Below are 14,943 nucleotides of genomic sequence, written 5' to 3' on the forward strand. Positions count from 1 at the left end.
GCTTTAGGCAGTCTGTTTTATGTCTCACCTTTAATCTTTTGGTCCACGTGGCTCTGGGTGGTCGGATCACCTTACAGTGTTTTTGAGCAAAGCCTCCTGCTTTTCTGCCTTGAGCAGATTCTGAGTTAGGTGAAATAAAGGAGTGCCTTGTGTCAGTCTTTCTGGCAGCCCCCAGACAAGTGAGAACAGCTATAAACAATAATTTGCAAACAAGATTTGTTCTGCTCCTTCTAGAATCGGGGACCAAGGTCCCGCACTAGGACCACCAGCTGATGTCTTCACACTGCTTTAACATCAAGAAGTGGGTGGGCAGGGGCACATAAAAATGCCACAAAGCATTCCTACCATTTTTAAGTTTACTTCTTGATTCAGCATTTTCTTGACTGTAAACCTTTGACTGTTTTCCAGAATTCTGACAAAGGTGGTTCTGATAGTTTCTGCTTGTTTTCCAGTTGTTTCTCTGGGGAGATGTTAGCTTGCAACTGTGCGGTTTTGTTTTGCTTTGTTTTGTTTTAGAGAGAGAGAGAGCACGTGCATGAGTGGGGGAGAGGGAGAGAGAGAATACCAAATAGGTTCCATTTGCAGCATGGAGCCTGATGAGGGACTTGATCCAACGACTCTGGGATCATGACCAGAGCTGAAATCAGTTAGACACTCAACTGACTGAGGCACCCAGGCGCCCCCCCCGCCTTTTTTTTTGTGCTGACATTACTTCTCATTTGATTTTAATTTTTGTTTCCCTAATGATAAATCATATTGATGATGGTTTTGTATATTCTTTTGCCGTAGTTGCCTCTTGTTTGTTGAAGTGTCTGTTCAGTCTTTTTTTCATTTTTAATTGGCTTGTGTGTTATTGAATTGTGTAAGACCTTTCTATATAGTGAATGCCAGTCCTTTCTAACATGTGTTTTGCAAATGATTTTTCCTTGTGTGTGATTTGTTTTCATTTTTTTAAACAGTATCTTTTGAAGAGGAGTAGTTTTTAAATTTGGTGAAGTCCAATTTATAACTTTGTTCTTTTTAAACTTGTGTTTTGTATCTTATCTACGAACTCTAAAACTTACAAAAATTTACTCTTAAGTTTTATTGTTTTAGGTTTTACAGTTTGATTCATGATCCATTTAGAGTTAATTTATGTCTGTGTTTGATATGCTTGGGGTATGGGTCAAAGTTCATTATAGATAGATAATCAAGCAAAGGTTTTTTGATAGGGATTAAGAGGATGGACTTTGATTAGTGTGGCACCTGGATTTGACTCTCGTTGGGTAGATCAGGAAGAATCTGCCACGAGGTATAGAATTCTCTTTACCTACTGGATTACCAGTCATTTGGGATAAGACAACTCCCAATGAGAGTTAATCCGGGTTTTTAGTCTGGTACAAATGTTTTTAGTTGTGTAGACTACAGTTTTTCAGCTGTGAATCCTTTCCTTTGAATCCTATCCTAATAGCATAGTACAGTGTAAGCACAACACTAGCGTTGTGGGTAAAGTTAGTGTGAGATTTGCTTTGGTATTGTGGAGGAGGGAGATGGTTTTGAGCCAAAAGAGAGAAGTCTCTGTGAGGGCTCCCAGGGCAACAAGCAAAATGGGCACAACTCAGTACTCATAATTAAAAAAGAAAGCAAGAAGCTCCTAGAGTTGGGAAGAAAATGTAGAGATTGTGTAGTCAAGCAATTTTCAGCCCTTTTTTTTTGGACAGTTGGACTTTACCTGGCATATGTTAGATGTGTTATTGTTATAATGTTATATAAATAAATATAGGTTATGTGTAATTTCTGGGATGCTTGCTATAATTCTGCCTTTTAAAATTTTCACTGAAGAATGTTGTAATACAGGTGAATTGACTTTATTGTAGAGTTTACCAAGAACCTGCTTTCATTTAATTAAAGTGGTTGCAAACTTGAGTACTTTATTTAAATTTTAAGTAATTTGTGATACAGTCCTCACAACTGATTGGTATATTTGTGTGTTGGTGGGATCATGTTGAAAGTTTTTGACCTAGTCTGGTGGTTCTCAAACTTTCATGTGCTTCAGAATCACCTGGAGGGCTTGCTAAAACATGGATTGCTGGTCCCCTCTGTCAGAATTTCTGATTTTGTAGGTCTGAGGTGAAGCCTGAGATTTTGCATTTTTTAGCAAGGTCACAGGTCATGCTGGTGCTGTTGGTATGGGGGACCACATTTTGAGAATTACTGCTTTAGGTCAGCTTTCACCTTTTTCAGTATTTCTGGTGGCACAGTCCATTCCTTTTTAAGGTGGCCTGTTGACTGTTAGATAGCTCTTCCTTCTTCTTCTTTTTTTAAAGTTTATTTATTTTGAGAGAGAGAATTTGAGAGCGGGAAAGAGGCAGAGAGAGAGAGGGAGAGAGAGAGAATCCCAAGCGGGCTCTGTGCTGTCAGCTCAGTGCCTGATGCAGGGCTTGAACTCACAAACTGTGAGATCATGACCTGAGCCGAAATCAAGAGTTGGGACAGTAGCCAACTGAGCCACCCAGGCGCCCCTAGACAGCTCTTCCTTCTAACTAAACCTACTTTATCTGTTAATTTCATCCATTAGTTCTAATTCTGTCCTCAGAAGTTAGAAATTTCCTGTAATGTAAGAAATAGCACTCATGTAGAGAGTTACTCATGTCTCCTTTGTTTTCTTTCTTTCAGGTTAAATGTTTATAGTTCCCCTAATAGTTATTGGAAAAGTACTATGATCTGTAGTTAATGCTAATATTTACTATTGTCTAAGCAGTGTTTTATTTGTAAATTGTTTCTCCTTCTGTATTCCCTGTCTTGATAAGCATACTACCCAAGCCAGAAGCCTCTAAGTCTTCCTAGACTCTTTCCCCTCCTTAACTCCCTAATTTGCTTAAGAATCATTTGATTGTAAACACTATAAAAACCAATTTAATCTAGTTTGAGCCGAAAGGAAGAGTTTAAAGGGTATAATGGATCCCATAGAACCTGAAAACATGCAGCTTGGATGGATCTCATAAGTGACTAGAATGGAAACTAGAGAACTATATGAAGTTATTATGGAAATTAGTAAGGAAGTTCTACCTCCTATACACTTTTTCTTTCTCTGTTGGATTATATGTGATTTTGTATTATTTGCTTCATTCTATCCTGTCCCTTAATGACTTCTTGGGTAAATTTAGTTTTAAAAAGTCCAGGCTAGTTGATTCCATTCATATAAAGATTTCGTATTTATTAATTTTTTAAAAAAAGTTTATTTTTGAGAGAGAGTGTGAGCAGGGGAGGGGCAAAATTAGAGTGAGAGGGAGAGCAAGAATCCTAACCAGGCTCCATATTGTCAGCACAGAGCCTGAGTGAGGCAGGGCTTGATCCTACGAACCCTGAGATCATGACCTGAGCTGAAATCCAGAGTCAGATGATTAAACGACTGAGTCACCCAGGTGCCCCAAGTTTTTCACTTTATATAATCTATTCTGTTGGAAGCCTGGGTAGTGCTTGGAAGGGAACACAGTGGGCTTTTTGGGGTGCTTGGTTATGTCTTTTTTTTTTTTTTTTAAATATATATCTTGATACAGGTTACATAGGTATGTTTAATTTGTGAAAATTCATTGAGTTATATGCTTGGATATGTGTACTTTTCTGAAATGACTAATATACTTCAGTAAAAAGAAAAAAAAGACATACTAATTTAAAAGTTAAATTTCAGGGGCTCCTGGCTTGCTCAATTGGTGGAAATGCGACTCTTGATCTCCGGGTTCTGAGTTTGAGCCCCACACTGGGTGTAGAGATTACTTAAAAATAAAATTGTTTAAAAATTAAATTTCTTATCCAATTTAATTTATATTTGCTTCCCTTTGCAAGGTTTTGACAGGTGAGACTTGGAATAAGAAGGGATGTGATATACTTTTATTTATTTTTTTCTGTTTTCTGGCTTTTTTTTTTTTTCTCTATGGTATATTATGATAGGGAATAGGGAGATTGAAAAGGCTAGGACTTGCTCTTAATTGGTGCTGCTCTAGTCCTGTATTCATTGTTGTTCCTTTTCTGGCTAAGACTAATTGCTCATCCATACAGTGTAGCAGGCATCCCAGTGCTGGCTTCCTGATGTAGTTGGTTTGTAAGTTATTTTGGGGATGAGTCCTTTCCCTCTCCCTATTGTCTTCATTTAGGATATTACTTCAGCTTGATATCTTCCAATGCTTCCTTACTCCACCTAAAGCTGCATGCTGGGGTATTGCCTCTGTGAGTGGCCAGCCTTTTTTGGTTGGTTATCAGCATTAGTGCCCAAACCCTGCTTCCTTCCATGCTTTCTCCTTGATGCATAGGTAGTATTTCATCCTTAACACACCCGATGGTGGGAATATACAGTGCTATCTTGCTGTCTTCTCTTTTTGTATTAGTTACTGCTTCCAGTTTCCCTTTCTCCCTGCTAACTTCTGTTATAGTTATCTTGACACACCATTTGCTTTAATGATACAGTGCCTAAATATCCCTCTTCATCATTTTATCCATTTACTACCAATTTAAAAATACTGTTTCCTTGTTTCTTTATTTTATTTTTATTTAACTTACTCTTATTTTTATTTTTATTTAACTGTTATTTTTATTTAACTTTTTTTATTTTGGGGCATTTGTAAATTATATTCTGGATAGGCACCACCAACCAGTATTATGTTTGTGAACATGTTTGTGAACCCACCAATCACAGTGTATGACCTTATAGGTTTTTATTTTTTTTAAATCTGAAGAAGGTTGGCATTTTCCCATTCTCCCCGCCCTGTGGCTTTTACTAGTTGTTTGAGTCTTATTCTTCAAATGGCAGGTAACATAGATTGTAGTTATTTCTTATGTTTCTCATTTTGTCTTTGTCCTGTCCATATCACTTTGATGTGCTAATTACCTGTATTTGTTTTAGTTTCTTTCATTGAAATGTGAAAGATATGTCTCATTTGCCTTATTTTTTTAAAAATAGTTTCTCTTTCAATGCTGCCAATGAGGTGGATGTTTGCTTCAAAATGTCTGAATCTTGAATAGAGTTGACATTGCTTACTGAGTGAAGAGGAACAGGCATTGGGATGGAGCAGGATGAGCTGGATTAAAATACAGACAAATGGGAGGAGGCTCTGTCAATGTTTCATATTATCTGTATTTTCTCCGTGGTACTTTAAAAATTTTTCAAAAAATTTTTGAGAGTGTGTGTGAGCTGGGGAGGGGGCAGAGGGAGAGAGAGAGAGAATCCCAAGCAGGCTCCATGCCCAGTGTGGAGCCTCACATGGGACTCTATTCCATGACCCTGCGATCATGCCCTGAGCCGAAATCAAGAGTTGGATGGTCAACTGACTGACCACCCAGGCACCCCTCTCCATAGTACTATTATGCTTTTTCATTGAAACATGTATTCAGCTCCTATTTGACCTATAAAGAAATCTCTATATCTTATTTTAGCATTAATTGAATGTTAGAGGCATTTCTAACCTTGTATATCAGGTAAAGGAAGGTCTGCTATTTATGTTTTTTTTAAAAACTAAAATATGCTTTTCTTTACTGGATATATAGGAAGAGTGAATAGAAGGAGGAAAATAAATAAACATAACTAGACATGTACTCATTATGAATAATACATCCTGTCAAAATGTCTTAACGTGTCATCTTGTGAGCCTTCCCCCCCGTTTTTTCTTTGGCATTTTATTATTTATTTATTTATTTTTATTTATTTTATTTTTTAAAGTTTATTTACTTAGAGAGTGTGAGTGGGGGAGGGGCAGAGAGAGAGGGAAAGAGGGAGAATCTCAAGCAGGCTCCACCCCACCAGCGCAGAGCCTGATGCGGGGCTTGAACCCAGAAACAGTGGGATCATGACCTGAGCCGAAGTCAAGAGTCGGATGCTTAACTGACTGAGCCACCTAAGCATCCCTTCATTTGCATTTATAATCAGTGTCCTGTAGCCTTCATAGCATACCCAAATAGCTTTTACTAAGAAATATGTTTTTGGCTTTAGCTATTGATCAGGAAGTATAAAATGCTGGCACTATTTAACTGTAATGAATGATTAATATAAAGTCCTTATACTTTCAGAAAAGACCTTAAAGACTTTATATTTTACCTTTTTTTCTTTGAAGGAAAAAACTGGACTTAGTCCCCTGCTTTTCAGGAAGCTCAGTAATCCTGACCTGTTTTCATCCGCTGGAAAAGCTAAACTTCAACGACAACTTAGTCAGGATGACTGTAAGTTGCGGAGAGGAAGCCTGGCCAGTTCTCTGTCAGGTGAGTAGCTAAATTTTTTTTTTTTTAAAGCTTTTATTTATTTATTTTGAGAGAGAGAGAGAGGGAGAATCCCAGGCAGGCTCTGCACCACCGGTGCAGAGCTCCAAGTGGGTCTCAAATTCATGAAGTGTGAGATCATGACTTGAGTCATATGCTTAACCAACTGAACCTCCCAGGAGCCTCTCTAAATTTGTTTTTTAAGAAATATGGGACTGTGTTGTCAATATTTAACAGTATATCAGTTGACTTGTCATCTTCTCTGGTGGTAGTTTTGTATAAAACACTCAAGGGTAAGGCTGTCTTCCTCTCTTTACTAGTTCCTGGTGGTGTCTCTGAATGGTAGCCTCCTGGGCCTCTTAGTTATCTCCTAGTTGACCACTGTCACTGGTTATTCTCTTTGAATTTGACTTCTGCTTTCTGCTCACTTCTGTAGACTTTACATCCTTTGCTTCTTCTGATTTTCTTTCTTTCTTTCTTTCTTTTTTTAAGTTTACTTATTTTGAGAGAGAGAATGGGGAAGGGGCAATGAGAGAGGGAGAGAGAAAATCCCAAGCAGGCTCTGCACTGCCAGTGCAGAGCCCGATGTGGGGCTTGAACTCATGAACTGCTGTATCATGACCTGAGCCAAAACCAAGAGTCAGATGTTTATCTGACTGAGCCATCCAGGCACTCCTTTTGATTTTCTGCCCCCACCCCCATTTTCAAAATCCTTTCCAAAGCCGGTAGTGCCTCCCTACCTTCCCCATTGAAAAGTCTTTAAAAAATTCAAGAGGAAGAAATGATACAAGGAAGTTATAGTCCAAGTGGGAAACCATTAAAATGTGACATAATTTTAAGAAATCAATAGAATATTAAAAGAGAATCTGGCCTCAGCTAAAAATACTAGATTAATAGAGAAGAAACCCCACCATACTTCTTGGCCTAATAGTAAATGGTTTTAAATTTCTTTTTATTTTTGCCCCATTTCAGGGCTATTTTCTTGGCTTTATCTTTGCACTTTTTTATTGGAATTGTTATTTTGCCAGGCATGTATTTAATCACATAAAGCCATTTTTTTGGTTCTTTTCATAGCAGAATGCTATGAATATAAGGATGTGTTACCTTCTCAATTTTGTATGAGTAAACAGAATTTTGAGTTTTGTATCAAAAATTTTTTTTAAAGCTTTGTTTCTGAATCAGCTCTTTCTTTTGAGCACCTAACAACCAGAATCCATCACTCTGCTCTGAGATCCCATATCCCTTCTATCCTGTGAGGGGATTGTCTGGCTGCTGGGTGGTACAATATGGGAATGTGGTTGTGTTTGCCTATAGATTTTCAGTTAATCTGAGTTCAGCTTTATGTCTTAACTTTATATCTTCTTTAGTATCTTGTGTCTCTGAATACTGAACTTATCTGAGATTTTGCAGGGTAGCCTCATATGTGATTTAACTGCAATTTCCTTTATGCTTATTATACCTTATGTCTTTCTTTGCCCAGTTCCATTGGTTATGATTCACCTATCTGCTTTAGATTTTCCCCAAATTTTATTCATTTCCTTAGTCAATCCCCCTCCCTCATTATAGCCTTTGTTTGTTTGTATATTTTACTTCTTTATTTTCATTTACTGTCCTTGGTGACCAAAGATAAAAGTATGTCCTCAGTCAGCCATCTTTAACTGGGATTATTTTACACATTAGCCTTTTGAATCCTTGTAAGAATAATTATAATTTTTAAGTTTTCTTCTGAGTTCTTTCTTTACTAAAAGGCCAGTTGCTCCATTTGTTCATATTGTTCCTTCTTACGTTGTTTGTTTTCCTCAAATTCTTGGCAAACCTTGGTATGCTTCAAGCCCAGACTTGTATATATCCAAATGGGTTTCTTTTGCAAATGTATAAGCCTTTCCCCAGTAAGCCCTTATTTTGAAGGGAGATAGGGCTATGATACTAGCCTTTGTATATGTGGATAGGGTAAGTCAATGATCTCTTTCCTTTAGAATATATAGATGAGGAGTAGGCAGGTCATCTGGAGAACATGGCAACATTTGCAGAAGGAAGGAAAGAAGGCAGGCAGTCTCTACTCTGGCCTTATGGAAGTTTTGAATAGAAAACCATTCTTACTTTTTGTAGAGGGTTTTATGGAAAGGCTTTTTGGTAAAGCATACATTTGAGAACAGACTTGAAAGATAACTAGATTTTTAAAAAACATTGCATGTTTCTGATTAAAAAAGTAAATATACCATAGGGTACCTGGGTGGCTCAGTTGGTTGAGTCTCCAATTCTTGATTTCAGCTCAGGTCATGATCTCATGGTTTGTGGGATTGAGCCCTGTGTTGATCTCTGTGCTGAGCATGGAGCCTGTTTGGGCTTCTCTTTTTCTCTCCCTCTGCCGTTCCCCAGTTTATACACACACACACACACACACACACACACACACACACACACACTCTCTCTCTCTCTCTCTCTCTCTCTCTCTCTGTCTCTGTCTCTCTCTCTCTCTCTGTCTCTCTCTCTCTCTCTCTGTCTCTCTCAAAATAAAATAAATCTTTAAAAAAAAGTAGATATACCAGTAATAAAAAATTTGTGTTCAAAGACCTGCATTATTATCAAAGTGAAAAGCTCTTCTTAGTCTTCTATCTCCCTCTCTCCAACTATTTATATATGCTCCATTATATTTAAATATATATTTAAAAATTTATGTAAATATACATAAACTTTTTTATTTTAAAAATCAAAATTGGAATCGTATGCCACATATTTCCTTTCTGCTTTTTATACTCAACAGGAAATGTTGAACATTTTTCTCTTGACTGCATGTTGAGGTGCCTCATTATTATTTAAAAAAATTTTTTTTAACGTTTATTTATTTTTGAGAGACAGAGACCGAGTGCAAGCAGGGTAGGGGCAGAGAGAGGGAGACATGGAATGTGAAGCAGGTTCCAGGCTCTGAGCTGTCAGCACAAAGCCTGACGCGGGGACTTGAACTCACGAACCGCAAGATCACGACCTGAGCTGATATTGGACACTAAGCTGACTGAGCCACCCAGGCGCCCCAAGGTGCCTCATTTAATGGGTTTAGTATTTCATTATGTGGAGATATTATAATTTCTTTAAACTATAATGAACGTTTATCTTATTTCCAGTTTTATCCTGGTGAGCATTGCTAAGGTGAGCATTCTGGACTGTTATTTTTTTCATTTTACTGTATTCCTACAAGTGGAATGCTGGATTCAAACATTTGAGTTAAAATTTTAATAAGTTTTGCTAAATTGCCCTCCAAATAATTTGCATCATATTTTGTTGCAATAAAAGGATATGTTGTAGCAAAACCAAAACTAAAAACTCCTTTTGCTCACACCTTTATTACAGCAGGTATTTCCATGTTGAATAGGATTTTGCTAGGAAGAAGAAGAATTTTCAAGTGAATTGGGTGATCAGGATAAAGCCAGGTGAAAATGCAGGGCATACGTGAAGTTGAGTGAGCAAATGGGTATGGAAAAGAGTTGGAGATGAGGCCAGGAAGATAATCTGGATTTATTGAGGATCTCTTTAGGGTTTTGTTTGTTTGTTTGTTTCTTTTTGCTTTTTTTTTTTTTTTTTTTTTTTTTTTTTTCAACGTTTTTTATTTATTTTTGGGACAGAGAGAGACTGAGCATGAACGGGGGAGGGGCAGAGAGAGAGGGAGACACAGAATCGGAAACAGGCTCCAGGCTCCGAGCCATCAGCCCAGAGCCTGACGCGGGGCTCGAACTCACGGACCGCGAGATCGTGACCTGGCTGAAGTCGGACGCTTAACCGACTGCGCCACCCAGGCGCCCCTCTTTTTGCTTTTTTAAGTAGGCTTCATGACCAGCTCAGAGCCCAGTGTGGGGCTTGAACTCACATGACCCTGAGTACAAGACTTGAACTGATATCAAGAGTCAGACACTTAACCAATGGAACCATCCAGTCGCACCAAGGATCTCTTTAGTTTTTTAAAAGTTTGGCTAGTTATTTTAAACAGTAAGGAGTCATCAAATATTTTAAGGCGGGGAATGATATCACATTTGTTTTGGTTAAATAACTAGCAGCAATGTGAAGAACATTATGAAGGAAGAGGTTGAAATGGGACTTGCACTTGAATTGGAAAGTCATTGCAATTCTAGATACTCAGTCTTTGTAAGTGACTTTCTTGTATTCTTTCATTGGGATTAAGGCAGTCAGTCATCCTGGACTGAACACATGGAGTCTAGACAGAGCATTATAGATCCAGTGTTTGTCTTCTGGAAACCGAGGGACCAAACTTGTCTAGGAGAAGCTGCCAGCTTCACTCATGTTGCATTGAGTTGGTGAGAAACTAAGTAGCATGGAAGAGACTGGAAAACTCCTGGCTTGCTAGGTTGGATGTCTGGGTTGGGGGCTGGCATGGTGGTGGATATTACAGAGAATTTTATTGTATTTTTTTAATGTTTGTTTATGTATTTTGAGAGAGAAAGAACGTGTGTGTGAGAGAGGCAGAGTGAGAATCCCGAGCAGGCTCTGCACTGTCAGCACAGAGCCTGATGTGGGGCTTGAACCCATGAACTGTGAGACATGACCTGAGCTGAATGAAGTTGGACATTTAACCGACTGAGCCACCCAGGCACCCTGGAATCTTTTTAACAGTGTATTTATTTTTGAAAGAGAGAGAGAGAGAGAGAGAGAGAGAGAAGATGGAGAAAGGGAGAGAGAGGATCCCAAATAGGCTCCATGCTGTCAGTGCAGAGCCTGACACGGGGCTTGAACCCACGAATAGTGAGATCATGACCTGAGCCGAAATCAAGAGTCAGATGCTAACCAACTGAGCCACCCAGGGACCCCAAGGCAGTTGCAATTTTTAAAGGGCTACAGATTCTAAAATGGGTATGGCAGAACTTCATTTTGTTTTGAATTGGTATACTTTTATCCACTTGATATCAGTGTGTATTTTCACTTGTTAATTAATAAATAATTACAAGTATATTTTCTGAACCTTGTGTTTGAAGGTAAGCAGCTGCTCCCCTTGTCCAGCAGTGTACATAGCAGTGTGGGACAGGTGACTTGGCAGTCTTCAGGAGAAGCATCAAACCTGGTTCGAATGAGGAACCAGTCTCTTGGACAATCTGCACCTTCTCTTACTGCCAGCTTGGTAAGTGTCAGTAAAGATGGTCCCTTGCTTTATGAACAAATTCTTGATTGTCATTTGTCATGGCCACATTTATTATTTTTCTTTCTAGGATTTAGATAGTTTAATTTTTCAAAGTGAAGTATAGAAAGAGTGGAATTTAATGGAATATATTCTGATTGCTCTCTTATGCTATCACTGGTACTGATCATGTAGGGAGAGTCAAGAAGAAGATTCAATGTGATTGAATGAATGCATTTTTCTGGGAGAGAGCATTCTTCTAGACAGGATTCTTTTTTTTTTTTTTTTTTTTAAAGGTTTTATTTTTTATATATTTTTAAATGTAATGTTTGTTTATTTTTGAGAGAGAGAGACACACACACATTGCCAGCAGGGGAGGGGCAGATAGGGAGACACAGAATCCGAAGCAGGCTCCAGGCTTTGAGCTGTCAGCACAGAGCCTGATGCAGGGTTCAAACTCACGAACCGCGAGATCATGACCTGAGCTGAAGTAGGACCTTTAACCGACCTAGCCACCCAGATACCCCCTTATAAACAGGATTCTTAACCTTGTGAAGTTAGATTGCTTCTGTGTATAGCTCTTTGATATACATATTTAGTACATGAGGATAGGATAAGGTACTAGGCACTTCAGTATATCCTGGATGAAAGAATGAGCCTTTTCTTTGTCTAGGATTTGTATGATAGACGGGATCTAACAAAAGTTAAGCTGTGTAGTCTGGGCAGTTTTTTCGCCTGTGATTGCATCTTCTACTCTTTTACCTTTAGTGCCTCTGCTTTTTTACTGAAGGTACTCATTGACTTCCTGCTGAAATCACACTCTTCCCTCTTTCTAAAGGACAAAGCACACTAGTAATTTTCAGGGTACAATAACAGACACTTGTTCCCATTAAAATGTAATCTCATCTGTTCTTCAGGATTATAAATCTTGGGCACATATGGATTAGAAAGCTTTGTCCATTTGTCCATCCTGGGAAGTGAGGATAGGGGAAGAAGTCTTCTTATAGCAACTGGGAAATTAATTTTTGGGTCAGATTTCTTTTTGACCTGAAGTTTGTGACTCTTAAGCTACAGGGAGAATTGGGAATTTTTCCTGCTACCTAACTTTTTATTTTGAAATTTTCAAATACAATGAATACCCATATAAACTGACTTAGGTTGACTGATTTGTTTGTAACTTTATATTTGTTTTATCTGTGTGTATTTATGTATATTTTTTCCTGAAACAATTCAAAGCAAGTTACAGACCTTATGTGCCTCACCCTTAAAAGTATTTTTTGTAAGCTCGAGGATAGTCTCCTAAGTAACAATATATTATCAGATACAAGAAGTTTAACATCAGTTTAATAATAGCATCTAATATAAAGACCATATTCAAATTTTTTCACTTGTTCTCAACATGTCTATTAAAAGCCTCACGTTGTCTTCCTTTTAACCTCTGGAATGTAAAAAAAAAAAATATATATATATATAAATCCATACACTGTCATAAAGATTTTGATCCAGTGGGACTGGGGTGGTCCCAGGGATCCCGTATTTTCTTTAAAGCATTACAACTCATTCTAATATGTACCCTTTTGAGAACTATTGCCACTAAAATTGAATGTTTTATTTTAAGGTATTGTGTTGCATAGGGAATTCCTGGACTGAGGTTGTTGGAGTCCTAGCCTAGCCCAACTGAAATAGAGAGTATTCCTGAATTACTTTCTCTTTTTAAAAGCTTATTGAGATATAATTCACATATGATACAATTTATCCATTTAAACTGTACTATTCAGTGACTTTTAGTATATTTACAGATATATGCAGCTATCACTGTGGTCAAATTTAGAACATTGTCATCACTTCAGAAAGAATCCCCAGACCCTTTAGCTGTCACCTCTTTATCCTCCCTTTCCCCCAACCCTATGTAACCAGTAATCTACTTTCTGCCTCTGTACATTTGCCTATTCTGTACATTTCATATAAATTGAGTCATACAATATATGGCCTTTTGTGACGGCTTCTTTCAGTGAGCATGACTTTTTAAAAAATATTTATTTTTGAGAGAGAGAGGTGGGGGAGGAGCAGAGAGAAAGGGAGATAGAATTGAAGTAGGCCCTGTGCTATCATTGCAGAGCTGGATGCAGGGCTCAAACTCAGAAACTGCGAGATCATGATCTGAGCCGAAGTCAGACGCTTAACTGACTGAGCCACCCAGGCGCCCCTGACATGATTTTTTTTTTTTTTTTAATGTTGTATTTACTTATTTTTGAGAGGGGCTGGGGTGGAGGGGCAGAGAGAGACAGAGACAGAATCCCAAGCAGGCTCCATACTGCCAGCACAGAGCCTGACGTGGGTCCTGAACTCACAAACTGTGAGATCATGACCTGAGCTGAAATTAAGAGTCCATTGCTCAACTGACTGAGCCACCCACATGTCCCTCTAGCATGACGTTTTTAAGGTCTATCTATGTTGTAGCATGTAGCAGTAGTTCATTCTTTTTTTTATCACTGAACAATATTTCATTGTATGGATATACCACATTTTGTCAGTTGATGGATATTTGGGTTGTTTCTACCTTTTGACTGTTGTGAATAATGCTTCTGTGAACATTTGTGTAAAGATTTCCATGTGGATATGTTTTGATTTTTCTTGGGTATATACTTAGGAGTAGAATTGTTGGGTTGTATGGTAACTCTATGTTTAACATTTTTAATAAGGAATTGCTCTTTCCCAAAGTGGCTGTACCATTTTACATTCCTATCAGCAGTATATGATGTCTTCACATCCTCATCAACATTTGCTGTTGTCTGTCTTTGGTTTTAGTCATCATAGTGGGTCTGAAGTGGTACCTTGTGGTTTTGATTGACATTTCCCTGAGGACTAATGACATTGAGTACCTTTTAATGTGATTATTGGCTATTTGCAATGTTGTTTTGAAGAAATGTCTATTCATATTCTTTGCCCATTTATTTTTTATTTTTTTATTTTTTTTAATTTTTTAAATGTTTATTATTTATTTTTGAGACAGAGAGACAGAGCATGAATGGGGGAGGGGCAGAGAGAGAGGGAGACACAGAATCGGAAGCAGGCTCCAGGCTCTGAGCCATCAGCCCAGAGCCTGACGCGGGGCTCGAACTCACGAACTGTGAGATCGTGACCTGAGCTGAAGTCGGACGCTCAACCGACTGCGCCACCCAGGCGCCCCTCTTTGCCCATTTAAAAAGCTGATTTATTTATCTTTTGGGAGATTCGTAAAATAACTACTTTTTTTTTTCTTTTAAGTTCATTTTGAGAGAGAGTGTGTGTACAAAAGGGGCAGAGAGAGATAGAGAATCCCAAGTAGGCTCCATGCTGTCAGAGTGGAGCCTGGCGTGGGGCTTGATCTCACGGACGGTGAGATCATGACCTGAGCCAAAATCAAGAGTTGGACTCTTAACCAACTAAGCCACCCAGGTGCCCCTGTTTCTTTCTTTCCTTTTTTTAATTAAAAATTTTTAGAAATGCTTATTCACTTTTTGAGAGAAAGAGAGTGGAAATGGGAGAGCAGCAGAGAGGGAGGGAGCCACAGAATTCAAAGCAGGCTCCAGACTCTGAGCTGTCAGCCCAGAGCC

The 14,943-nt window shown here is 38.4% G+C and overlaps 1 protein-coding gene across 4 annotated transcripts in view; it reads left to right on the top strand.

Annotated features, from left to right (window-relative positions):
* The window catches only part of MAST2 (microtubule associated serine/threonine kinase 2), a 220,341-nt gene that overhangs the window by 20,020 nt on the left and 185,378 nt on the right, over window positions 1-14,943 (top strand). For 3 of the 4 annotated variants that reach the window (XM_042950962.1, XM_042950958.1, XM_042950960.1), the window contains exons 2-3: window positions 6,084-6,228; window positions 11,208-11,350. In XM_042950962.1, the coding sequence (XP_042806896.1) occupies window positions 6,084-6,228; window positions 11,208-11,350 (288 nt within the window). Of the gene's footprint in view, window positions 1-6,083; window positions 6,229-11,207; window positions 11,351-14,943 lie in introns of those variants that run through there. The other variant, XM_042950959.1, reaches the window with a different exon arrangement.

The sequence above is a fragment of the Panthera leo genome, chromosome C1, assembly GCF_018350215.1.
Source record: "Panthera leo isolate Ple1 chromosome C1, P.leo_Ple1_pat1.1, whole genome shotgun sequence".
NCBI classification, from domain to species: Eukaryota; Metazoa; Chordata; class Mammalia; order Carnivora; family Felidae; genus Panthera; species Panthera leo.